This window comes from Chenopodium album, chromosome 3 (assembly GCF_948465745.1).
Source record: "Chenopodium album chromosome 3, dcCheAlbu1.1, whole genome shotgun sequence".
NCBI lineage: Eukaryota > Viridiplantae > Streptophyta > Magnoliopsida > Caryophyllales > Amaranthaceae > Chenopodium > Chenopodium album.
The window spans coordinates 77,264,099-77,288,922 of NC_137836.1; the positions used below are offsets into that span (position 1 = coordinate 77,264,099).

At 36.9% G+C, this 24,824-nt stretch overlaps 1 protein-coding gene across 1 annotated transcript in view; it reads right to left on the minus strand.

Annotated features, from left to right (window-relative positions):
- Nucleotides 1-221: 221 nt before the first annotated feature.
- Nucleotides 222-24,824, minus strand: part of LOC145624294 (callose synthase 10-like) — a 52,290-nt gene continuing 27,687 nt past the window's right edge. Inside the window, exons 24-51 of the mRNA XM_081677291.1 lie at nucleotides 17,828-17,916; nucleotides 17,622-17,703; nucleotides 17,379-17,539; nucleotides 17,027-17,147; nucleotides 16,842-16,939; nucleotides 16,660-16,750; nucleotides 16,414-16,574; nucleotides 16,206-16,315; nucleotides 15,984-16,118; nucleotides 15,739-15,807; nucleotides 15,491-15,653; nucleotides 12,625-12,742; nucleotides 12,285-12,404; nucleotides 11,205-11,320; nucleotides 11,029-11,112; nucleotides 10,510-10,622; nucleotides 7,763-7,815; nucleotides 7,243-7,419; nucleotides 6,876-6,923; nucleotides 6,132-6,290; nucleotides 5,815-5,928; nucleotides 5,615-5,703; nucleotides 5,359-5,517; nucleotides 3,918-4,020; nucleotides 2,652-2,771; nucleotides 2,310-2,360; nucleotides 2,032-2,214; nucleotides 222-719 (exon numbers count right to left, since the gene is read on the minus strand). Coding sequence (XP_081533417.1) covers nucleotides 483-719; nucleotides 2,032-2,214; nucleotides 2,310-2,360; nucleotides 2,652-2,771; nucleotides 3,918-4,020; nucleotides 5,359-5,517; nucleotides 5,615-5,703; nucleotides 5,815-5,928; nucleotides 6,132-6,290; nucleotides 6,876-6,923; nucleotides 7,243-7,419; nucleotides 7,763-7,815; nucleotides 10,510-10,622; nucleotides 11,029-11,112; nucleotides 11,205-11,320; nucleotides 12,285-12,404; nucleotides 12,625-12,742; nucleotides 15,491-15,653; nucleotides 15,739-15,807; nucleotides 15,984-16,118; nucleotides 16,206-16,315; nucleotides 16,414-16,574; nucleotides 16,660-16,750; nucleotides 16,842-16,939; nucleotides 17,027-17,147; nucleotides 17,379-17,539; nucleotides 17,622-17,703; nucleotides 17,828-17,916 — 3,324 coding nt within the window. The 3' untranslated portion in view covers nucleotides 222-482. The remainder of the gene's footprint in view (nucleotides 720-2,031; nucleotides 2,215-2,309; nucleotides 2,361-2,651; nucleotides 2,772-3,917; nucleotides 4,021-5,358; nucleotides 5,518-5,614; nucleotides 5,704-5,814; nucleotides 5,929-6,131; nucleotides 6,291-6,875; nucleotides 6,924-7,242; nucleotides 7,420-7,762; nucleotides 7,816-10,509; nucleotides 10,623-11,028; nucleotides 11,113-11,204; nucleotides 11,321-12,284; nucleotides 12,405-12,624; nucleotides 12,743-15,490; nucleotides 15,654-15,738; nucleotides 15,808-15,983; nucleotides 16,119-16,205; nucleotides 16,316-16,413; nucleotides 16,575-16,659; nucleotides 16,751-16,841; nucleotides 16,940-17,026; nucleotides 17,148-17,378; nucleotides 17,540-17,621; nucleotides 17,704-17,827; nucleotides 17,917-24,824) is intronic.

Below are 24,824 nucleotides of genomic sequence, written 5' to 3' on the forward strand. Positions count from 1 at the left end.
GCCTATTGGCATTCTAAATGTTTGGTTATCAAGATTCATTAGAACTTGGAAATATCTCAAAGAATGAAATGAAGCATTTCCAAGCGACATTCCAGGATTCCATTAAGGTGAAACGATTTCTGGCGCAGTCTGGTCAGCACATCAGTAGATAGTTAAGAGGATCAAACAAGACCACAAAAAAGTCACTGCTTCTCATTGATATATCTGTATCTTTGGGCATATACAAAATCAAATCCCCATCCCCATCCCCATCCCCATCCCCAACCAAAATAAAAATAAAAATGAAATAATGAGTGATAAAAGCTAGAGTTCAAACTTGGTACAAGAATGCTAAGCTAAATCATCAGGAGCCATAACCATGACGCTTTCACTATGTCTGAACACTTGATCAGCTCTCAATGAGGAATTTGATCTAACAGCTTATCCACATAGTAATTGCTAATGTTTCCAGGCTCCAGCAGACTTTGATATATTCTCATTCCTCACATCTGAACATTGGCTTTGTTACCAGCAAGAATCTTTGAGATCTCGAGGCCTCGACTAAAGGCTTGGTTGAAGAGAAGCCGAGACTGAAAGGTTGAGACAAACGGGAACCAAGAAAGAACTGCAATAGGGGCAAAGATCATCATACCCATCCCAGCATCGTACATTCTAGCAAACTCCCGGATGGAATCCCACAAACCTATGCTTCTCACCAGCTTCTTCCAAGTAATTGCAAGCTAAAAACAAAAACGAAAAAGGATTATATTAAAAGGTAAACCAGTGACAGATGAAGGGGTCATACTAAAAGTAAGACAAAAAATAGTGGTCTTAAAATAACCAGAACTATGTAATGCAATTTTCAGTTTCCACACATAAAGTGCATTTCAGCATTGGTCATTAGTACATGATACAAACAAACCAAGATGCCATTCAAGTTTATAGCAGGATGATCCAACCCTGTCATGTGCACTGAGAACTATTTGTATTATCACCAATTTATGGTTGTACTTGGCAATCAGTAAAATGCCTATCATAATTTTATTTTCAGTTGAGGCCTTACAACATATCTTTATTTTTTCAATTAACACTTAACCCTTCATAATATTCAGAATTATTTATTTTGCGCATAAGTACATAGCAATTACAAAGTATTAATTTACTTTTTTTTTTTTTTAAAAAAAAACACACTACTACTCCCTCCGTGTTTTAATAAGTGTTACAGTTTGACCGGCACATATTTTATGCAATTTAATTGACTTAAATAAAATAAGAGGTAAGTGAGATAGTTGGAGTATTAAAAAATTGTAAAAGAAAGATTGTGGGGATAGTTTATTGAAAACTAATGAACATGAAAGGAAAAAATTAATAAAAAAGTAGTAGTGGATTTGGGTGGGGATCATGAGATGAGAGAGATAATATTTTAAAGTAGCTTTTTGCCAAAAAAGGTGGTGTAATACTTATTTAAACACGGCTGGATTTGGTAAGTGTAACACTGATTAAAACACGGAGTAAGTATCATGTCTTACCAGTATCAGGAATTCAATGTATAAATTGATCCAACTTCATTTTAAATATAATCCTAGGAAATTAGAGTATGGCAAGATACCTTCAATCCTACAACTCCAATGATGGATTCACTCCCAGTTTCAATTCCTAGTATTTTTATATAGACATCCCAATTTCTTTTCTCTTTCAAATTTCAATCAAGTTTCCCCCTTTATTTTTACTTCTATGTTTGTGAGTGCATATGATTGTGAGGCTTCCCCCACTTTGTTTATTCTTATAATCACATGCAACCTTTCTAGGGCTCAATGTTTTGGAAGAAAAGGACTCTTATAGTTCTCTTAGTTCATGTGTTCTTTCAGTTGTTTTCATATTTTTCATTCACCTCTTGATTCCTTATTTAATTTGTGTGCAAGAAAGAGGCAATGTGTGTCTGTCTTTCCTTTCTTTGTTTCTCTCTCATTCATATTATCATTTTTTTCCCCATATATAACACACTAATAATAAAAGCACTAATTGTGCTAATACAGGGTAACATAAACTTACACAAAGAATTCCCCATCCAGTTGCAATAAATGCGAGGACACAGGCAAACAAGTCTGGAATAGTGAGATCAGTGAGGATTATAACAAGGGCAATGGCAGCAACAAGTCCCAAGGCAGTGACTCCCTGGAAAAATCGCATCCATAACTGGAATCCAGCATACTTTTTGGGACTAAAACTGAAAATCTGCAATGAACCATGAAAGTGTATTTGATTTTGTAAGGTGAAATGGACAATTGGTATTTGAGAATGTGAATATTAAATATGGAAGCATACTATACCTTGAAGATAATGACAATGACTGCTAGAATAATCCAGGAAAAGCCATATAGCTGGACATAAAAAGCAATGATCAGCAATGATAAAATGAAAACATTCAACCAGAAATATCAAATAACTTCACATATTATAACCGTCGCAAATATGCCCCCCTCACCCCACCCCCTCTTCAGAAGGCAGGAAAAAACAGTACAGAACTGCATGAAAAACCAAAGACAGTGCACGTAGGTCCACTTTTTCATAATACAACACTCACCCTTTGAACCACAACTCTAAAATCAAAGTAAAACAGACTAGCAAAGTGGATATGAAATAAAATTTACAATGAAGATTAAGACACTAACCGCCAGTGATGTGTTTGATTTCATAACATGAAGTTTGTACACAATACCGTACTGAAACATGAAAAACCTTAAGCTCAAAATTGTTTCCAGAATACAACCCCTCCAAGTATGGATATGCACCTGCAAAGACATAAGCAATGTTGAGAATTAAGCGGATAAAGAAAAAAGTTTACAACTCAATTGTTAGAAAAACAAGGTAATAAACAAGAATACTCAGAGAATCTGAATCGAAGTATAGCCAATGACAATGAATATATTTTCTATGGAAAAACCAGACTCAGAGACAAATGATAAATGCCGCAAAAATATGTTTTTATTTTTTTAAAAACAATATAAAAAAAAAAAAAAAAAATTGCTGTAGGATTCAGCAAACCATAAGCTTTACCATAATGGGTCAAAAGTTCAACATCTGCACTCAATTTTCATTAGATCTTTGTAAATCACCGTAGAGAACGAGTAAATCCTCAAACCTAGGGCTTTTTCAAAATATAAGAACGAGAAGGGATTACTTTCTTAGCATACAACACACCTATGGAGTAAATTAATTTAAAATTTAATTCACACATCATTGTGACACAACTCAATGACTCTTTGATCAGTTATGTAATAGCTCACTGATTACACCAGTAAGCACTAATGCAAGCCTCATGGTTTCTTTCAGGAACATGTTGACCTATAGGTGTTAACTATAGTAATCAGAGAGCACTTAAAAAATCCAACCAAATCTAAAAAAAAAACTAATAATTAGGGTTTGTTTGGCATCTCTAAGGGTTTTTTGTTTTTCGTTTTTCAAACTCATGACATATGTCATATAATGAAACAAAAATTAGACAAACTTATTAAAATCATGATAATTTTGAAAACTGACAACAGAAAAGTGGAAACACCTTTTTCTTGTTTCCTGTTTTTGGTTTTTTGCTTTCATTTTTTATAACGTTAAACTTTAAGCTATATCCAACAAGTCTTATAAGTGGTGGATCTTGGTCAAAAATATTGAAGGGACCGAGACTCCAGTTCAAAACTAATCACTATGCCCCAATATTTTATAAGTAAAATAAGGGTTAATTAAGTATAGTGACTAATTAATCAAAATTACAAGACTGGCCATAGTGGAAGGTCCCTCTATGAGTGTTATAAGTTTATATTTGAGAAGCATCAGCTTCCTTATAATTGCATTAGCTGAATAAACCAACAAGCAAGGAATAAAATGGCTTATTATTACACCATGCCATTTACAACCGAGTGTGATATAACTGTAAAACAAACCTGTTCTTCATCCCACCAAGATTCCCAGCTATGTTCTCCTTTTATACCAACTCCACCCTTGTATAGAAGCCAACCGGCCCAGTCATCCAAATCTTCCACAGTCCTAATCAATATGATAGAAGTGAAACTTAATTAACGATGGGTGACAAATTACTAAGATTTGAAGCAAAGGAATCAGAGTTGTTCAATACTGTGTCGTTGAACTAATATATTCCACATGCCATGTTGATAAGATAGATTGAATTTCCATGGGTTGTTTCAGTCTATAACTGCTTCGATCAAATTTATTAACATCAATGGGCATGAATATACAAAATCATTTGCAGTCATTTTTATCAGCAGCCTACACCCGGCAATGACAGACATGCCCATCACAGCCACCCGTTAACTGTCCCATAATACTTCTTCCCATTTCTTTTGGGCACGCAATTTAAAGAGAGTCAAGAGCTGAGGCATGGTAAGTAGATAATGAGTGGAAATCTAAGTTAGTGAAATTTATTCCATATATATGGAGATATATATTACTTTTGAGTGAGTTGGTGGAGGAGAGGAAAGGAAGGAATTAAAAATCAAAGGGATGAAAGGTGAAGTCATTTACTCAGTCTCAATTAAAATAAGAAAATGGGAATAATTATTGAAGTTGGGACAGACAAAACTGGAAATTTTGGAAGATTACTGTGGGACAGAGGGAGTTGTTTCTTCACAGAAAACCCCATACTTTAATGATGACGGATGACCTGGAACAAAATTAGCTTATTGTTATGATCTGATCTATCCCTAAGGATCCATAAGTTGAGTTAAACTAAGTCACCAGCAATAATATATACAACCAACAAACTTAGCCTTATAATTATTAGCCAAGCATATAATATATTAATCTATTTTACACCCTTTTAAAGTCTCTATAGCTGCATTAATCATTTTTAACAGCCTACAAGTTGGACACCTAACTCCATACCAAAAGCAAGAAAAACAAACACCAGCCAGTACGAATCCCCTGGAGGTAGAATTAGAGGAGCTCCAGATGTAAGCAGACTTCCCTTGTCCATCAGCAGTTCAGAATTTCATATTCTAATTTATACCCAATTTCCAGTAACATAGAAATTGGATTTTATATCTCATTCCATTCAAAGTCTCCTACTATTTTGGTCAGCCTATCTTTTCTTTTCCTTTATTCTCCTTTTTACATCTCTTTTGAGAAAAACAATGTGGGGTCAGGTGAAGGGTCATGTGGTGATGGCAAATTAACAATCAAAGGATTACAACTTTACAAGTCGTAAAACAAAATAGTGATAAAAAATATAAGTAGACTAGAAATACATACAAATGGAGCTTATATTCCCCTTGAAGCGCGAGGGAACACATGAAGATAAAAATGAATTCGTAAAACTAAATGGTGAAAAAAAATGTCGGGAAGAAAATACATCTCCATGGAGCTTACTTTTGCCACTCGAAGCCCGAGGGATTAAAGATGTAAGGGGCAAAGAGCCAGGATATAACAAGGAACCAACTGCTGAGTGTCAATAGCACAAAAGAGACAGCGCCACCCTTTGTGTAGCCATATGCGATGTAAATTGTGAGCAGCAATGCCACTTCAAGCCTGTAGCAAATAGTGAAGACTTAAAAGATAGTTCATAAAATGTATGTCCACATTACGTCAACACTATTTATTCATAAATTTACAAGCTAATACTCACGCCTTAATAAAATGACTTCTAGAGTAAAGCCTGTAGTTCTCAGCGAATTTGATATGCTGGACAACAAATCCCCTACCAGTAGCCCTATACTGTTAACAATAATCATTTAAAAAATTTTTAAGAAATGCAGGCAAACAGAAGAAAATACATAATTTTTAAATGAAGACATGATATCCAAAAGTTAAGTTAGAAGCATATACTTTGGCACCTCCATGCAAAATAGTGCGACCAAAGTAATGAGTCCTTGTTCCTAATGAGAATGTGAAGAAGACAGAACATAACTGCAGCTGCATAGTAATAAAACTGAAGATAGCCTGCACGTGATCATATAATCTTCTTAAGTGATAGAAAATGGCTGATCAATTGAATTAAAATGATTGGAAAGAAAATCTGGGAAAGGCAAATGATAAGTTCAATGAAAATTAATTTTTAAATGGATAACATCAAGATCATTTAAGAAACTTTGCTGAAAGCACATCTGAGCTACCAATATTCAAGGGAGAATAGGCAGTTAAACCTTTAGTAATCCAAGTTCTAGTATGAATCCCATTATCATTGGTACAGCAGTAAAAACTCCAATTTGAACTAAGAACTGGGCATTTAGAACTGCATCCAAAGCTGAGCTTCCAAAAATTCTGGCATCTTTTGCGATCCCTTCATCAAGTCCAGAGAATGCCTGAGTATATACAAAGGCTTGGCATCAGAACACCAATGAACTTAGAACAGCTATGCAATGAATATTGCAACAATTTAAACAAGCTTGTCCAATAATTTTTCTATGTATCTAATAGATGGTGCTTCAAACTGTTGTAGCAAAAAATTTTGTGAAAAATAACGGGACATGTGAATCTAGATAAAAATTATAAAGAAAATTCCTTAGTTCCTGTAACTACATATCTTTTTAGATTTCAAATTCCAGAAGAAAAAGAATAAATGCATTGCCTAAGAATAATTCCAATACAACTCTCTATTTGAATACCGTAGTACATAAGGCACTGAACTTTATTCAACTCCCTAATATATTGTATCTAGTGAAATAAAATATCAAAAGAATATCAAATGAATCACCTGTAAGTCACGCTATTTTGATACAACTACCAAAAAGAAATTAAAAAAGAAATTTAACCCAAGAATTATGGATGGAGTTCATTATCAATTAAAACTGATTTGAGTTCTACCAAACCAGAATACTTGCAATGAAATTATTCACGCGATTCAAGAAAGCAAGGAAAGACAAAGTCTTCTATCTAGATAAACTTACCAAGTATACCCTTCCATATAAGAAAATGTATATAGTAAGAACTGTCATCTGCATCAAAAAGAAATTCAATGATGTCAGCAATAAGAATGATTAACTACGAAAAACAGCAACTTCTGAATTAAAATTAAGGTAAAAGGTGCTCCCTCTCTCCATTATTGTTTGCCCAAATTTCCATTTTATTCCGTCACTTTCAGTTTGCCCCATTACTTTTGGGTACAGAGGACCACACCTTTTCTCACAACCATTACTCTTGTACCCACCACTTTTCTCTCGCATTAATTTCTTCCAAGCAAAGATTAAAAAAGTAACATTACCTCTATGGAGCACAAAAGGACAGAGAGAGAGAGAGAAGAGATGACAAACTTACCATCGTGCACACATAATAACCCACAGTAGTAAAGTAGAAAGAAAGCATTCTGAAGAAGTCAAAAAGCTGCCCAAGCCTGTACACATCTCTACTGAGGACCTGCTCTCCATTTCCTCCAGCAACCTTACCCTCAAACAGAGCAATTTGGTTCAACCCAACATCTCTTCCTTTACCAACCTATACAATAATAAATAAATTAGGTCTTAGTCTTGCCACCAATTCCAAGACTATGCAAAAGGATTTTTTTTTTTTGGGTGGGTGGGTGGGGGGGGGGGGGGGGGGGGAGGGAAGGAGGGGGGAGGGGAGTGTTGGGACATCATTGTAAGACTAAGACCTAATTTTTTCTTTAAAGAACAAATATAATAGAGAATCCGTTAATAATTTTTTTTCGATAAAAATCTATTAAGCAAAAATAAGTATAAAGAATAGGCCTTTACTTTTAGGAGGTGAGTAAGATGATAAAAAATATATATATAAAAAAATAAATTTTTTTTAAAAAGTAGATAGTAGTCAGCGAAACCTGTATATACTCATGGTGAGTGATATTTCCTTGACGCAAGGTAGAGTTAAAACCTGCAACATTTGGAGCAACACAGAATATAAGAAAAAAATATTCTTTACCAACTTTTACGGTAGCGGTAAAGGACAACACTATACAGAAAAGTTCTTCAGATAATCATTAAGATTCCTAAATAAAATAAACAAAGAACCTTATGGGCCTTGGGAGACATTAATACAGACAACATACAAAACTAATCTCCCATGAGACTATACTTTGTTGGACTAAATCTAACGACCTTGGAAGCAACAATGAACTTATTTTCAAATCACAGCAAAGTTCTTGTTTATCACACTATTAAAGAAAACTAAGGAATTTCTATTCTGATTCATAAATAATGTTGACATCCAGTAGAACACTACCGAACATTGACCAACTCACTAAGAGATACACAGCTTGCTATGCAAATTTAGAAACAGTAGCAACCCCAAATAGTAGATAGTCGGGTTAACATATCAATAACTCAGCCATTTAGGTAACCAGTCCTTCCATAGTTTATCACTTGCTCTATTCTCCGGTCACGGGATTTACGAGGAATAGTAGAAAGTATTATTTTATGATGGATATGGGGTTGGTTGAAGAATAAAAAATATGAAGAAAAAAAAAAAGCGATATAAGTGCAGAGAAGAGAGGATATGAAAAATATTAAATATGGTATTAGGGAACACTAGTGGGAGAAATATAATAAGATATTGTTTTAAGTTTCCAAAAAAAAAAAGGAAATAGAACAAGTAATACGACTGCTAAAGGAAAGTGGAGCAAGTATTAACATATTGGAGGAGTATAATAAAGTTGAAAGAAAGTCGCACCTTGCACCATTTATATTCAGCGTAGGTCCAATTGTTTGGGCCAATGACTGGGTTTGTTTGACTAATCGCTCACAAATCACATATTATAGATCAGTATAAAATGTGTCATTGTTCAACACTTTCTCATAATATTCACATATCAGTAATTCTCAAATATCACCCTAGTAACCAACCACTCAAATTTCCCATGTACTTTTCCCTCCAGCCCACTATTTTTTTGCCATAGATTCCAAAGTAGACAAAAATGAGAGACAAATGTAGTTATAAAAAGAACCCTATTTACTCATCCATATACAGATTGAACAATCTAATTATCATTTTGAAATTACACAGCTTGGAATTCAGTCAAATAATAATGTGATGTCTTGATCTCATCTACCCTAACACTAAGGGGGAGTTTGGTTTGTGCAGGGGAAAGGGGATGGAGGAGAAAGGAATGAAACCCCCTTTATTGCACATGATGTTTGGAAATAACCAAAGGGAATTAAAATTCATAATGCTTCTCTCTGCTCTGCCACCACTTTTCTGCCCTCTCTTCCTTACCCACCATCATTACCACAAAGCTCACCACCAAATAATTAACAACCAACGAAATAATAGAAGATATAGGACAAGATTTTTCTACTAGCTTGTATCATGCAAGCTCCTTGAATATTCTAGAAAATTCTTAAAATTGTAAGTAATAAGAAGATATGCTTTGTGTATTTCAACAAAAAAAGAAGATATGCTTTTTGAATATTCTAGAGCATCATGGCTACAAGAATGATGAAGGGAGTTCTAAAATATCCTAGCTATACCTATACACAAGCCTTCCTACATATCAAGCCTCCTTGTATACAATCCACATTCTCTACTACGATTTCACTATTCCCTTATGTACTACTTCTTTGTAAGTTTATTTCTAATACATAGTGAAAGTTAGTATTCATAAAACTCACCCCTAGTGGCTAGTACTTTAGGGTACTTATATATTTATACTCACTAATTTTCATATAGTGGATTTTTCTGCTCGGCAATGGTGGGTTTTAGCCTCTATTGAGAATTTTTCACACGCAAATATTGTGTGTCCCTTTAGCTTTTATACATACCCTATTAATATACTTTTCAATCTCTTCATCTTTAATTTGCTTCCACTACGCACTCAGAACCCTAACATTTATAGTGTTTTGTTTACAACAAGATATATTTTCAACATCATCATTAGAGTATTGTAATTTAGTTACCGTTTCAGTTGAACAGAAAATGCAGTTCTTAAGATCAAAATTTTATTGCCCTCTTAATAAAATTCCATAACTTCATTAGTGGTAGATATTTAGATTCAACAATGTGACAAATTTATGGATACTTCCATAGATGCAAAGAAGAAAGAGAAGGTGTGCTACACAGACATGCTATATTTGCTCAAAAGTAAGCAATTGTTTTCTATATTTTTCAAATCATTACTAGGTTTGCGTTTTTAGAATTCATCGGTGCACAGTAACAAGATCCCAAAGTTCCCATGATTACCAGACTGAAACAGAAAAACATAGAAGGCAATTCCTCTTCATTTTGGTTGGTCGCAGCTGGATATAGGGGTCGGCTGAGTAAGAAGGCGAGGGACCTTGATATGTCTCTTCCAAGATAGGTTTGATAAAAAAAAAATGTCTTATTTATCAGGAACATGCACTCTCTTGTAACAACAATAATCAGACTATGACATAAGAGCTAATGAGGAAGTAATTACATATAAATAAGTTCTTTTGACACATGTGAAGGGACAAAAAAGGCACACCATTAAATTTTAGGAGAATCATCTATGAATAAAAAACAAATTATTAGGATTGAAAGGAGGGTTATCCATTATCTTCCATTTATGAACTATGACTAGAAAATAAGCAATGGCGTAAAAATCATACATACCAGCATAAATATCTTCGCTTATGTTAATAACACGTGAAGCCTTACTAATGCCACCACGAGATATGTGGAAGATACGATCAAACACATCTGGATGTCCATAATGCATACGCACTCTGCAATATTTAGAAAGAAAAAATAAGTGGTAAATACAGATTCTAGGCAAATTCCTCTGTGTGTGTGTCATAACAGTAGAAAATACAGAATTTGAAATTTACATACCCATAATTTAATCCTATAATAATTGTTTATTAATTTTCAAAAAAAAAGAAAAGAAAAAAGAAAAAAATTTAATCAATTTCAAAACTGAATTTTGTCAAAGCTGAATCTGTGTCGAACTCAAATAATTGCCTGAAGATGGTTGTTTTTTTTTCCCTTTTTTCTTTATTAGCTGAGGAAATACTGCCACATTTCGATTCGATTTTTATTAGTCGTGATTTCACCTACAAGGATGGTACCTTCAAAAAGGATGGGGGGGGGGGGACAACTATCAAATGTAATCAACAAGCTATAAAAACTCACTTGAGAGGTTTTGCCAGAACTCGCTGACCTAATGTCACAAAGCTGGTCTCTTGATTGGACATAAACCAAGCAAGTGAAGAAACACTGCACAGAAAATTTCCATACGCTTTATAAAGGATAGGTAATAAAAGCTACACAATTAAAAGTGTCAAACGGGCAGGGACAAGATGTCTAACCTTCCTGTGAAGACATGCTCCCTTACACCAAGAATTGTTGGAGGACGAATACCATGTTTTGCATGAAATTCTGCAAGAAGGTTTCTCATTTTCATTGCCTCCTCAAGGTAATTATCCTGCGATGAAGGTAGAGAAAAAAGTGAATTGGTAAAACACGTAAGAAATTACACAGGAAAAAAAAAAGGCACAATTAAGGAGTTCAAAATGAATTACACAGGGATACCACCCATTAATACTTACAGGAAATCACTTCATGAATCTATATATATATATTAGGAAATATTTAATTCATCTTTTAGCAAATGCTTACAAAAAATTAAACAGGTCTATTATTTTTAAGATACTCATATTGTATATCATATGGGTACAACCTAAAATTTACAATTTAAAAAATTTAAAGACTATGGACCTTCATCATACTATTCAAAAAAGAGAATTAACTTGTAAAATATTGTTAATTTATAAACAGATGTGAATCTTTATAAAATATGGTAAAACCGTGCGTTGCATGTGGACTTAAATGCTAGTTACAACTAAGCTTTTAGATTAAAGAAGGAGACGATTTCAAGGGTATGTAGGGGGGGGGGGGGGTTCAGGTAGCTTATTTCTTGTTACTCCATTCTCTGTTGTATGAGAATACAACCTAATAATTTTCCTTTCCTTTATATTCCGTGTACAGATAAGGTCCCGCTGAAGATAAGAGCTAGTGAAACTATAATTGAGACAAATTCAAGAAAAATTTAATGACACATCTCGCTCATGGACACAAGTGTCAGGAATTCTATAGCCTCTCATGTCATACAAAAAATGTTTCATAGACTAGAGCCCAACCGAATCCACGACATACTAATGGAAACAAAATGCACCTGAATTCAACATACTTTTGATGTTGACATAGGAGAAATAAAGCATGCCAAATCAAGCAGCAACCACAAAGTTCAGGCCTTCTGGTGCTACTTTAAATGGCACCTTCACTATAAACACTAACTTAATCTGATTCTCTAACTTTTATATATACTGCAGTGATATTATTCATCAGATGGTAAAAGAGATTGATACCAAAAGGAGATAACGGATTACCTGATTCATATCAATAGTTTGAATTGCTTCTCCACGCGTAAAAACAATTGCATGATTCTGATTTTCAGGCTTTCCTTCACCAAGTTTTGGGTTTCCAGGAAGTTTGATTGAATATATTTCCTGAACATGATAAAATACATTTAGTAACCTTTGAATGAATTTGCAGAAGCAAGAGAAAAAGGTGGAGGAGAAACAAATCATGATATATGTTATAAATCACTCACATACAGAATAATTGATGAACAAAAGTGAAAAGACAAACATTAAGTCATCAGTTAAACAACACATTCTTTACTCATGACATTAATGAAAATTAGATCCAACACAGTTTGCATTTTACCTGATCTTTTCCATGTACATCTGCTTTGACAAGCTTGGAATAATACTCCTTCAAAGCGGTACCATCAGGTCCAGTACTTTCCTCTAGGTGAATAAAAGCAACTCGAAGTGCCTCATTCCTGAAAAGGTAGAAGACTTCTCACAGCAATACAAATAGACATAAAACATAATACTGGATATCCAATTCAATCGTGCTTTTTTGGGCTAGAGATGATTAGCATCTACTCATTTAAAACAGGAACCTTTCTTTGTCAAAAAGTACATGGCAGGTTCCCCATAAATCCAAAATAGTATATAAACAAATATAAACATAATTACACAATTAGCACACTTTGTGTGTGTGTGTGTGTGTGTGTGTGTGTGTGTGTGTGTGTGTGTGTGTGTGTGTGTGTGCGCGCGCGTGTGTGTAAAATATGGAGTATAATGAAAATCTAGCACACAACAACATTCATCTTCTCAAATTCATCCTCTAATAAAAGCTGTCTATAACAACCTACTTCGTTAACCATAATTTCACCAAGTATAATTGTGGATAAATTTCATTATTAAATCTTACTCCCTCCGTTCCCTTTTGTTCTTTACATTTGGAATTATGCGCGGTTGTTAAGAAATTGTGTAAAATTGAGGTGAATTGACATAAATTAATCATTCAAAGTACAATTATAGTTAAAAAAAAAGGAATATTGTACATGTGGGGTAAAGAAAGTAAAAGAGAGATGAGAGAGAAAGTAATAATGAGTATTGAAAACCCATTAAAATATTATAAGTAGTACAATTGCACATCAAAAGTGAAGGGCAATTGATTATTTAAGTTGTAAAGTAAGGGTAATTTAGTCCAAAATCAATGACTTAAAAAGGAAAGATCCTAAATGTAAAGAATAAAAAGGAACACCCTAAATGGAAACGTAAAAAAAAAAAGGGAACGGAGGGAGTAATTAGTTATTGACATTTCGTCCATTCCTTAATAATTGATACATAATCAAAAAATGGCAAGGACACACTAATGTTTGTTTTTCTATCTTGCACAATGGCCTGCTTTGGGGTTAATATTAATAGAATCCCTCACCCCCTTCCTGTCATCCAATTCCATAGTTGCCTATATCTTGCTATAATTCTACAAATAAAGTTCCACTAACTTCAATTTACAAGAAAAAAAAAAAATCAAAACTACCCCCAGATGTATAAGTGTAGCCCATGTAGGTACTAATTTGCTACCTAGTTGTATTTAGATCACCATTTAACTAGGTGAAATAACAATCCAATGTGCTTTGATTATGTAAAAATATGCCTTTTATTTTTGTTAAATGTGTAGTTCTTTCATAATGATGTTTATGCTCTTTATGATTTTATTCTTTCCAATAGATGTGCTTTTATTTATAATAATATTTGAGTTTTTATCATAATGCAAGTGCTTTTGTTCAATATTTATGTGCATTTATCACAAAAAAGTATCAAAAGTATCAACAAAGTCGTTTGATGCTCTCAATGAGTACATTTTGAATATCAAACTTCTTAAATTTTACATACTGGGTTTTAGAATTAATCGTTCTTAAAATTTATGTTTTGTTGCATTACATTGTACATAAAGATTGGAATTAAATATTACAATAATTTACAGTTAAGAATATATGTGAACCACATTATTTATAAATTACAATTAATAATTGAAATAGTCGAAAGAAAATGATTATGCATATTGATTAATAAAATAGGAAGAAAAGGTGGAGTTAAACAATGATTGACATTAATTGTTCAGTTTGTATAAAGTGTTGATAACAAAACAATTTGGCATCATCCAAGTCCAACTAATTAATAAGTATGAAAAAAATAAAATTATAAAAAAAAATAAATAAATAAAAAATCATTGATGACATCACAAATTAAATTGGAGGGAAAATTTTCATTGAGAAAACGACACGTAGGATAGTATAGAGGTAAATGATGTCAGCGATATTCTGTTTTAGTATTAGTTAATAGATAATCCCCTCCATCCATATTTAGTTGACATGCTATCCTTATAAGGTTGTCCCTAATACACTACTATTTCTTTCCTAAAAAGGATTGGTCCCATCAACTAAAAATTCAACTCCCAATTCCAACCAACAAAAGTAATGGTCCCCACACACCAGTAACTACAATAAAAAAATTCCTCCAAAAAATGTTTACATAATAAAATACTAAAGTAAAAAAAAAAATGCCTAAAACTCTATAGCATCAAACCGTATTAACTATATAGAGACGGTGGGTGCATATAATTAGAGATATTAACATTTGATATCGGCAAACATGAATAAAAGAGATGAAAATTTTAAACGAATGGAGGGAGTATCATTTTACCTTAAAAAATTGATAAAAGATGGTATAACAATGAAATAAAATAGTGATTCGGGTTTTATGTATAAGAATATTAATATTATTTGTTAACATAATAACCCACATCAATGAGAATTAGTTAGCATTCTAAATATGAGCATGTCTCATAGCATGTTAATGCTTCCAACAATTAGTTTGCATTCTAAAAAAGCAAAAGGGAATTCCTTGCACCTTAGGCATACCTTATATAAGTGAGGTACACTTAATAAATATGAGAACTTTCTAGAAATAAAGTTGTGCCCCCCCCCCCCCCCCCCCAACCCAAAAAAAAAAAAAAAAAAAAAAGACTGCCTTGCCTAGACCAAAAAGGTGAACGTGCCACTTTACCTTGTGTCTAGACACCTATAAGCGCCTTTAGATCTTAATTTGAAATTCGCAACAAAAAAAAAAAAAAAATAAAATAAAATAAAAAATAATGTGGGGAAAATTTTAAGGGACGGAGGGAGTAATACACAAAGGCACAATGCTATGACCAAGTATAAATGCTACAATACCTCTGCAGTAGCAAGTTAATGTCTGAAGCCTCCGGAGCTTTTCTCTGCCTTTGTTGTCCATATATTTGGCATGAAACAACATATGTGAACTTTAGATCTGCCTGTGCCCGTGCCTCACTCGATACCTCAAATGACTGATTTGTTAGTGAGCTTGTGTCCTCCTCTGACAATTAAACACAAAAAAACTACATGATTAATTGACACATGTACCCTCATCAAGTTTCAAATCAAATGTATTAGACATATACCTATTAATCCTCTTTTTTCCATATAACTCTGAAGCATTAATGCTCTCCTGTAGTACATCATTCCACGCACTGTCATAAGAACAGATAAGTTAACACTGGCAAAAAAATTTGGCAAATCTTGCATTTGTTGCATTTAGGCTTTCATTGAACAATTACATGTGCAGAAAGTACCAATCCCCCTTTGAATAAGATTGGGTGACGAAAAGAGTGATGGAGGTGCTGCCTTTAAAAAATACAATGCTGACCTGTTCTAGCCAATGTTTGTCCACGATAAGAGACCCAGAAACGTAGCTCCAAGTTATCACTAGAACTATCTTCAAAATCTACATCACCAGAAGACTCTCCTCGATTGATCCGCTCCAAAAAATTCTCCCACTCATCTACAACAACAACACAGATATTTGTTTCAAAGGTAAAGCCACACAGGGTAGGTGAATTAGAAACAATAATGAGGACAGAAACAAAACCAGGAAAAATCTTCTGGAGATAGAACAGTATAGATACTCCATCCTCGTTTTCAACCCGCAAATCTGAAGAGCTATACAGTACTGTCTCACTGTAGTATGGGGTGAATACGCTGACGATTTGGGTGTCAAAAAAATGGGGGATTAATGTTAGCAAGGCAAAGAACAACCATTTTAATCCCTTCACAAGCTAGCCATTGATTTAAATTACCTGAAAGGCATCATTTCCGACACAGGTCTTGCTGGAGGCATGTGCATGAACAGTGAATTGGTAAAAAATTCTAAACGCCTCCTAGCTTCTAAGTTTTTTGGTATATTAGCTGCTGTATCTTTCACTGTAAGTAACAAGTGCAGTCTCTTCACTAGCTCCTTCTGTAAGATAGAAGAAATACATTAGAAGGAGGAAATTTATGTTATCACGCGCTCGCGCACACACACACACACACAAGAATCTTACAATTTCTGGATCCTTTGGCCACTGTATCCTGGAAAATAGGCGCCCTTCATTTCTTGCATCAACTAATATTTTCCATGATTCAATCTGATCACTAAGATTTGAGAAACCAATCAAAACATATAATATTATTAATATTATATAATCACCAAAACCATTAAAATTTAACGACTTTATGGTTTTACCTGAGATCAGGTGACAATAGTTCGTGTGTCACCATATCATAAAAATCATACAGAGCCTTCGCTGCACCCCTTGCGAGTTCGGGAGTTTCGTTCCTTATCTGTTTTTATATGAATTGATTTTAATTTATGTAAATATAAAGTATTGTAAGAAATTATGGTGGAATTATTCACTTTGAACAGCTCACCAAAAGCCCTGTCAATGCGGTAAATCTTGATTGTACAGAGGGGATCTTCTTCAGCAATAAGGTTAGAACAAGCGAACCTTCCCTGATGCTACCATTGATTTCTTGGTAGACCCTCTCAACCCTACAATAAAATGTTGCAGTAAGAATAGAGAACCGGAAACCAGATACAGTATCTTAGTTTGGAAGATCTGATATATATCTTGAAGGAATAACAAATGTAGACATTTCAATCTTTCCCCCTTTTTTTTTAAAAAAAAAAAATACACGAAATTTTTTTTTTCAATTTGTCTCAATAATGCCAAAAACTGACAGGTGATTGACAAATGTGAATGATATGTCATAGAAAATATACCAGTGTCTCCCATCACAAACAACTATGGAATGTAAGATCTTTTCAATACTATAATAGCATTCCCTAACAGCATAAGCCATGTAATCATCTCTCTTGATTCTATTCCACAGATCCACTTGTGTGTCGTTACAGTCTCTAGCAAGGTCAATAGCCATCAAAATCTGCAGCGATGAAAGACAGAATGAAGAGCAACGACGAACAAAATCTGACCATTAAAAAAAGAACAGAGGCACCAAAGTTTACCTTACTACTTAGAAGAAACAGAGGCCACTGAACGAGATGAAGGCTACCAGAGTTACTGGGCATATAGAGCAAATCTTTTTCCCTAAAGGCAAACCCATGTCAGAATTTTCAACAGTGCCAAAAGAAAGCCAGATAGACCAATATAATTCTGCAAGACTGCAACAAATTTATAAGACAAGGGTCACAGTAATTCACTAATTTGATACCTATTGCTGATGAAATCTTCTTCACGCAAACTTTTGATGATCTCATTCCAGAAAGGAGCAAAAATGGCAGCAAATGTCTTGTTATCCTCCTGTTAGATTTGCAAGTAATAAAAACAAATTAGAAAACCTTTCATGGACAAGTAATATTCTGGCAGCCTTCTAGTTCCTATGTTCATAAGTAAATGCAACATCATCCATTTTCAGAATTTCAGCAGTTCCAATAGGATAGAAAGTCAAAATAGCCCTTTCTAAAGTTTCTCTTGAAGGCTTGCCCACTCCAAGACTTTTTATTCTCTCAAACTCTAGTTAATCCAATGCAAAAAATGCCTTCAACCCCACTATGACCACTCTCATATACCATGTGCATTATCCCGTGTGCAATGGAAGCATTATATAAGAAGTGGCAGAACCATAGACGCATTAGTATATGTAAATTCCAAAGTAAAAATAAGGCATTCAATGATTTAATGACTTATACCAAATGATATCTGATATTCCTAGCAATAATCCAATGGTGTTTTAAGAAAAAAAAATTATTATTCAGTGATTGTGAGAATTGAAGTGTTTGGGAACCAAAAAATTTCAATTTTGGAGTTAGCCCAAATCCTATAAACAATGTTCAATTCACCAGCTTGTCTTAATCAGTCTCATACACTTGAGTTGTGTTACTTTAACTGCAGCTACAGAAGATTTCTCTCTCCTCAAAAGTCTATTTCCCACACCTCCCCTATTCATTCTTTCTTCATTTCCAAACTCATTCTCTATCCTCTACCAGAATCAGTCCACATGCTCTGTGCCACCATTCACCAGCGCAGAAACTAGAACTCGTTGTCCTTGCAATGACCCAAGGAAGGCCACCTGTATGCTTGCAGTATGCTAAGAAAAGAAGACAAAACCAGAGGAGCAAGAATGATGAGTAAACACCACAGAAGCTGCAAGACAACAACCAGCCACCCACTCACGAGCCAAAAGACAGCAACTAGAATTGTCCTAGGGAATGATTCCATTGTACATAAAGTAAGAGAAGGGGTTGTGAATAAAAAATTTAAAATTTGTGAGAGTTGTGACCTAAAGTCACTATTGGAGATTTGTGTAACGAACCAATCAAGGCCGCCTATTGTATACACATATCACAGGAGAAAGCAGCAAATTCAGGAGGGTACAAGCAACACAAACAAACCGAGCATACCACAAGACAAGCAACAACAACAGCCAGCAGCAGGGGACATGTGATCAGAACAGATGCACTTTTCAGAGCTTTATTTTGGCACCAAGGAAAGAAGACAAATTTAGTTGTTATTAGTAATTAAGGCTAGTCACATGTATTATGTTAGAAGAGACTTAAATAGCTAGAGTGAAGGAAAGAGGGATTCATTCAGAAAAGTTGTAACATCTTAGTAGTAGCCTTAGTTGTAGTAGAAAACTCTTCAAGCTTTTTGGCCAAATCAATCCAATCAACTGTCTTCTGCCTTACTTATCTTCTTGTTGTCTAGAATTTATCTGTGTAGAGCGCGCTTCGTTGCAATTGGTATCAGAGCAGGTATGGCTCCGGCATCGAACACTCAACGCATTGAAGCCCTTGAGGGTCATGTGTTGGAGATAGCCTCAAAGGTGGGAGATGGTGAAAATTCCATCCAAGCCATTTTGTCCAAAACCATCACGGAGAGTATGAAGGCTCTCCAGAAGACCTTGACAGAGCAGTTCACCAAGCAACAACAGAACACCAAGCTCAGCGGCTTGATGGGAGGATCGAACGATTCCGAAAGGACCACACCCAACAAGTGGCCTTGGTGAGGCGCGACCAGGATAAATTTTTCGAGGAGATGCTTGGGGCCATTGAGTCCATACGTACCAGACAGAAGCCACCGGTGACGTTGGAGGATGAGGCGGAAGCGTCGGGCGCCGGTGGGTTTGGTATGAACAACGGCGAGGGACAAATCAGAGAGACGCCCATTCGACCGTTCAGGGGGCAAGACCAAGGGGAAAACTTCGGTAGTCAGGGAAGTTGGAAATTTCGGAAGTTGGAAATGCCCACTTTCTCCGGCAACGACCCCGACGGGTGGTTGTTGAGGGCGGAGCAGTATTTCCAGTTTTATCAATTGTCAGAGTAGGAGCAACTCCAAGCCGCGATGGTGTCGATGGAGGGAGATGGTCTGAGGTGGTATCAATAGGAGAATCGTCGGCGGCCAATGCGAGGGTGGGAGGATCTGAAGCATCGCATTCTCACGCAATTTCGGCCAATCAACGTAGGTTCACTGCACGAGCAGTGGCTTGCAGTCGAACACGCCTCCACGGTGGCGGAGTATCGAAGGGAGTTTATCGAGAAGGCCGTGCTGCTTTCCGATGTGCCGGAGAGTCTGATGAAGGGTCAATTTTTGAATGGGTTGAGGGAGGACATACGTGCCGAAGTACAAATGTTAAATCCATTCACTTTAGAGCAGGCCATGGACCTGACTACTAGGGTGGAGGAAAGAAATCAGGTCCAAGGGATAAAGAAGCCAAATGGAGTTTTTTCTAAGCCCGACTAGCAAAATCTTGGGAGGAAGTGGGCCGGCCAGCCTACCCTTTCCCAATCTGGGCCGTCAGCAAGTAAGGCCCAAAGTTCTGTTGGATCTATTGGGTCCACTGGATCAACTTCAAACAAAGCCACTCCAGATTCTTTGGAGGTGTAAGGAGATTAAAAGAAAGAGAGATTCAAGACAAAAAGGCTAAAGGCCTTTGTTTTAAGTGTGATGGGAAGTAGGATTTCAATCATGTGTGTCGTGCCAAGGAGTTTAGTGTGTTGTTGGTAGAAGAGGGGGAAGAGGAAAAGGAAGGGCATGAGTTTGCTGCCATTGAAGCCCCTCAAGTGAAGAGATCGAGGTTCCCGCGTCTATGTTGATGCACTCATTAATAGGAATTACGAATCCTAAGACAATGAAGTTGACCAGAGAGATTAAAGGAGTATAGGTGGTGGTGATGATAGACCCGGGGGCTACTCATAATTTTATCTCCTTGCATACGGTTGAGAAGTTGGGGTGCGGTGGAGGGGAGTGGTACTTTCGGCGTATCACTAGGAAATGGCAAAACCGTAAAGGGGCAAGGCTTGTGTAGGGGGTGCACCTCAAGTTGGGTGACAAGGTGGAAATAGTGGAGGATTTTTTTCCTCTACAATTGGGAAACTCGGAAGTTATCCTTGGTGAGCAATGGCTTGAAAAATTGGGAACGGTTCTCACAAATTGGAAGACTCAAGAAATGAGCTTCACATTGAATGGCCAAACCGCATGTGTTAAGGGAGATCCTTCCCTAGCACGCACCGGAGTCACTTTAAAGGCCATGGTTAAAAACTTGCGCAAGGAAAAAGGTGGGATCTTGGTGGAATTTAGCCACATGGAGGGTGTGGGCAGTGAGGATGGAGAGGGAATTCCAGAATTTTTGAGGCCCGAAATTGAGCACTATATGGAGGTTTTTGAAAGTCCTAAGGGATTACCCCCGAGCCGAGGGCGAGATCATGCTATTGTTCTTAAAGATGGGAGTAATCTGGTGAGTGTTCGGCCCTATCGATATCCTCAATTTCAAAAGGATGAGATAGAGAAGCTTATTGGTGAAATGTTGGCCGCCGTAATCATCAAGCCATCCACTAGCCCCTTCTCGAGCCCGGTCCTTTTGGTCAAGAAAAAAGATGATTCGTGGAGGTTTTGTGTGGATTATAGGGCACTTAACAAGGAGACCGTACCGGACAAATATCCGATTCCGGTCATAGATGAACTCCTTGATGAGCTCCATGGGGCACAAGTGTTTTCGAAACTTGATCTCAAAGCCGGTTACCATCAAATTTTGGTGAAACCCGAAGACAATCACAAGACGGCTTTTCGCACCCATGAGGGTCACTATGAATTTTTGGTTATGCCATTTGGCCTAACTAATGCTCCGGTCACCTTCCAATCGCTCATGAACGAGGTATTCCGCCCTTACTTGAGAAAATTTGTACTTGTATTTTTTTATGATATTCTTGTTTATAGCACTAGTAAGGAAGATCATGTCAAGCATTTACGAGTAGTGTTAGACACGTCGAGGGAGCACACTTTGTATGCAAATAAGAAAAAATGTGAATTTGGGAAAGAGGAAGTTGCTTACTTAGGCTATATAATTTCTAAGCAAGGGGTGGCAGTGGACCAAGAAAAAGTGAGGTCCATGCTTACTTGGCCCATTCCCAAAACCTTAAGAGAGTTGAGAGGCTTTTTGGGTCTGACGGGCTATTATAGAAAGTTTATTTGCCAATATGCTCATATAGCCCATCCCCTCACACACCAGCTTAAAAAAGATAATTTTAAGTGGCCAGTGGAGGCTACTCAGGCATTCAAAAAGCTCAAGCACGCCATGGCAGAAGCACCAGTGTTAGCAATGCCCGATTTCCACAAAGAATTCATTGTGGAAACCGATGCTTCAGGTTTTGGTCTCGGGGCCGTTTTGATGCAAGAGGGCCGACCTATTGCGTTCTACAGCAAGGTTTTAGGTCCGACGAGCTGCGGGAAATCGGTGTATGAGAAAGAATTGATGGTGGTCTGTCTCGCGATACAAAAATGGAAACACTATCTGTTGGGCCGTCGATTTATAGTGAGAAGTGATCAGCACAGCTTAGATTTATCACACAACAGCATGAGGTTGCCATGGAACATCAAAAATGGATTCGCAAGTTAATTGGGTTTGATTTTGACTTGCAATGTAAACTGGCACGGCAAATCGGGTTGCGGACGCCCTCTCGAGGCGTGGCGAAGATGAGGGTGAGTTGGGTGCCCTAATCAGTACACAGGGAGTAAATTGGGAGTCTCTGGAGGCGGAAATTGAAGAAGATGCAGTGCTGAAATCTATTAAAGACGTAAGTTTGGAAGGAACAGGGGTTACGGGCTACTATGTTGAAGGAGGAAGGTTGCTGTATAAAGGGAGGGTGGTGATTCCTAAAAATTCTGGCATCAAAACCACCCTATTGCGGGCTTACCATGACTCCGTGGAAGGGGGTCACGCAGGGGAGACAAAAACTTTCTTGCGAATGGCTGGGGAATGGTTTTGGCAAGGGATGAGACGTGATGTCGCGGAGTATGTGCGGGCTTGTGATACCTGCCAAAGAAACAAACACTCACAACAAAATCCAGCCGGTTTATTGCAGCCGCTGCCGATTCCGAGTGAGGTTTGGGAAGATATAACAATGGACTTCATAGAAGGTCTTCCGCGCTCAAAGGGAGTCGATACCATTTTGGTGGTGGTAGACCGACTGTCTAAGTATGCCCATTTCGTTGGGTTGCGCCACCCCTTTTCTGCCTTGACCGTGGCAGAGGCCTTTGTAAAAGAGGTGGTTCGGTTACATGGTTTTCCGGGGAGTATTGTGTTCGACAGGGATAGGGTGTTCTTGAGCTCGTTTTGGAGGGAGTAGTTTCGGCTACAGGGTACTGATTTGAAGAGAAGCACTTCTTACCACCCCCAAACCGACGGTCAAACGGAGATGGTTAACAAAGGGCTTGAAACTTATCTTCGCTGTTTTGTGGGGGATCACCCAAAGGCATGGGCTAAGTGGCTGCCCTGGGCTGAGTTCTCTTATAACACGGCTACCACTCACCTAATGTCTCCTTTTCGAGTGTTGTTTGGGCGGGATCCACCTAAACTCATTAAGGTGAGCACGAGTGGGTCTTATGTGGGATCATTGGATGAGTTATTGAAGGAGCTTGACTTAATGCTTGATGAGCTTAAATTGAATTTAATTCGAGCTCAGTTTAAGATAAAAAAATATGCAGATGCTAAGCGGAGAGAGGAGGAATTTCAAGTGGGGGATTTCGTGTTTCTGAAATTGAGGCCATATCGACAGCGCTCGTTAGCTAGAAAGCCCTTTGAGAAGCTCGTTGCACGCTTCTATGGGCCTTTCAAAGTCATTCAACGAGTGGGCAAGGTGGCGTATAAATTAGCGCTGCCAGATCAGTGCCGCATCCACCCCGTTTTCCATGTGTCACAGCTCAAGCGAGCAATCGGCAGCAACCTGAGCTCTCCCACGATTCCTGATCAGATCACTCCGGAGCTTGAGTTGGAAGTCGAACCTGAGAGCATCCTTGATAGCAGACTGGTACAAGGAAAGTCTGTTGTGCAAGAGGTGCTAGTGAAGTGGCGTGGATTACCCGACTTTGAGGCTACGTGGGAGGAGGCTACTTCGATCCTTGATCGTTTTCCCGACTTGAGGACAAGGTGGTTCTTTTGTGGGGGAAGTAATGTAACGAACCAATCAAGGCCGCCTATTGTATACACATATCACAGGAGAAAGCAGCAAATTCAGGAGGGTACAAGCAACACAAACAAACCGAGCATACCACAAGACAAGCAACAACAACACCCAGCAGCAGGGGACATGTGATCAGAACAGATGCACTTTTAAGAGCTTTATTTTGGCACCAAGGAAAGAAGACAAATTTAGTTGTTATTAGTAATTAAGGCTAGTCACATGTATTATGTTAGAAGAGACTTAAATAGCTAGAGTGAAGGAAAGAGGGATTCATTCAGAAAAGTTGTAACATCTTAGTAGTAGCCTTAGTTGTAGTAGAAAACTCTTCAAGCTTTTCGGCCAAATCAATCCAATCAACTGTCTTCTGCCTTACTTATCTTCTTGTTGTCTAGAATTTATCTGTGTAGAGCGCACTTCGTTGCAATTTGCAGCATAATGCTGCTAGGTTCTATAAACCCTATTGCATTTTAATCAAAGTTTCAACATCTCTCTTTATTTTCTGTTATTTGGTGTGTAGGCAAAAACAGTCAGTCTTGAATAAATTACAGTCCTCTGATTCTGCGCGGCAACCACTCACCCATGTTAGCTCCAGCTATCCATCGCCAACTCCACCATCCATATTTCAATGACATGAAAGCAAGTAAGACTTAATCACAGCTGAAATTCTTCATATGCTAGGTTGGCAAGTACAAATCACTAGTTACAATTGAGATTTTGTAAAAATAGGAAAAGTCAAGTCAGAAATCTATCTTT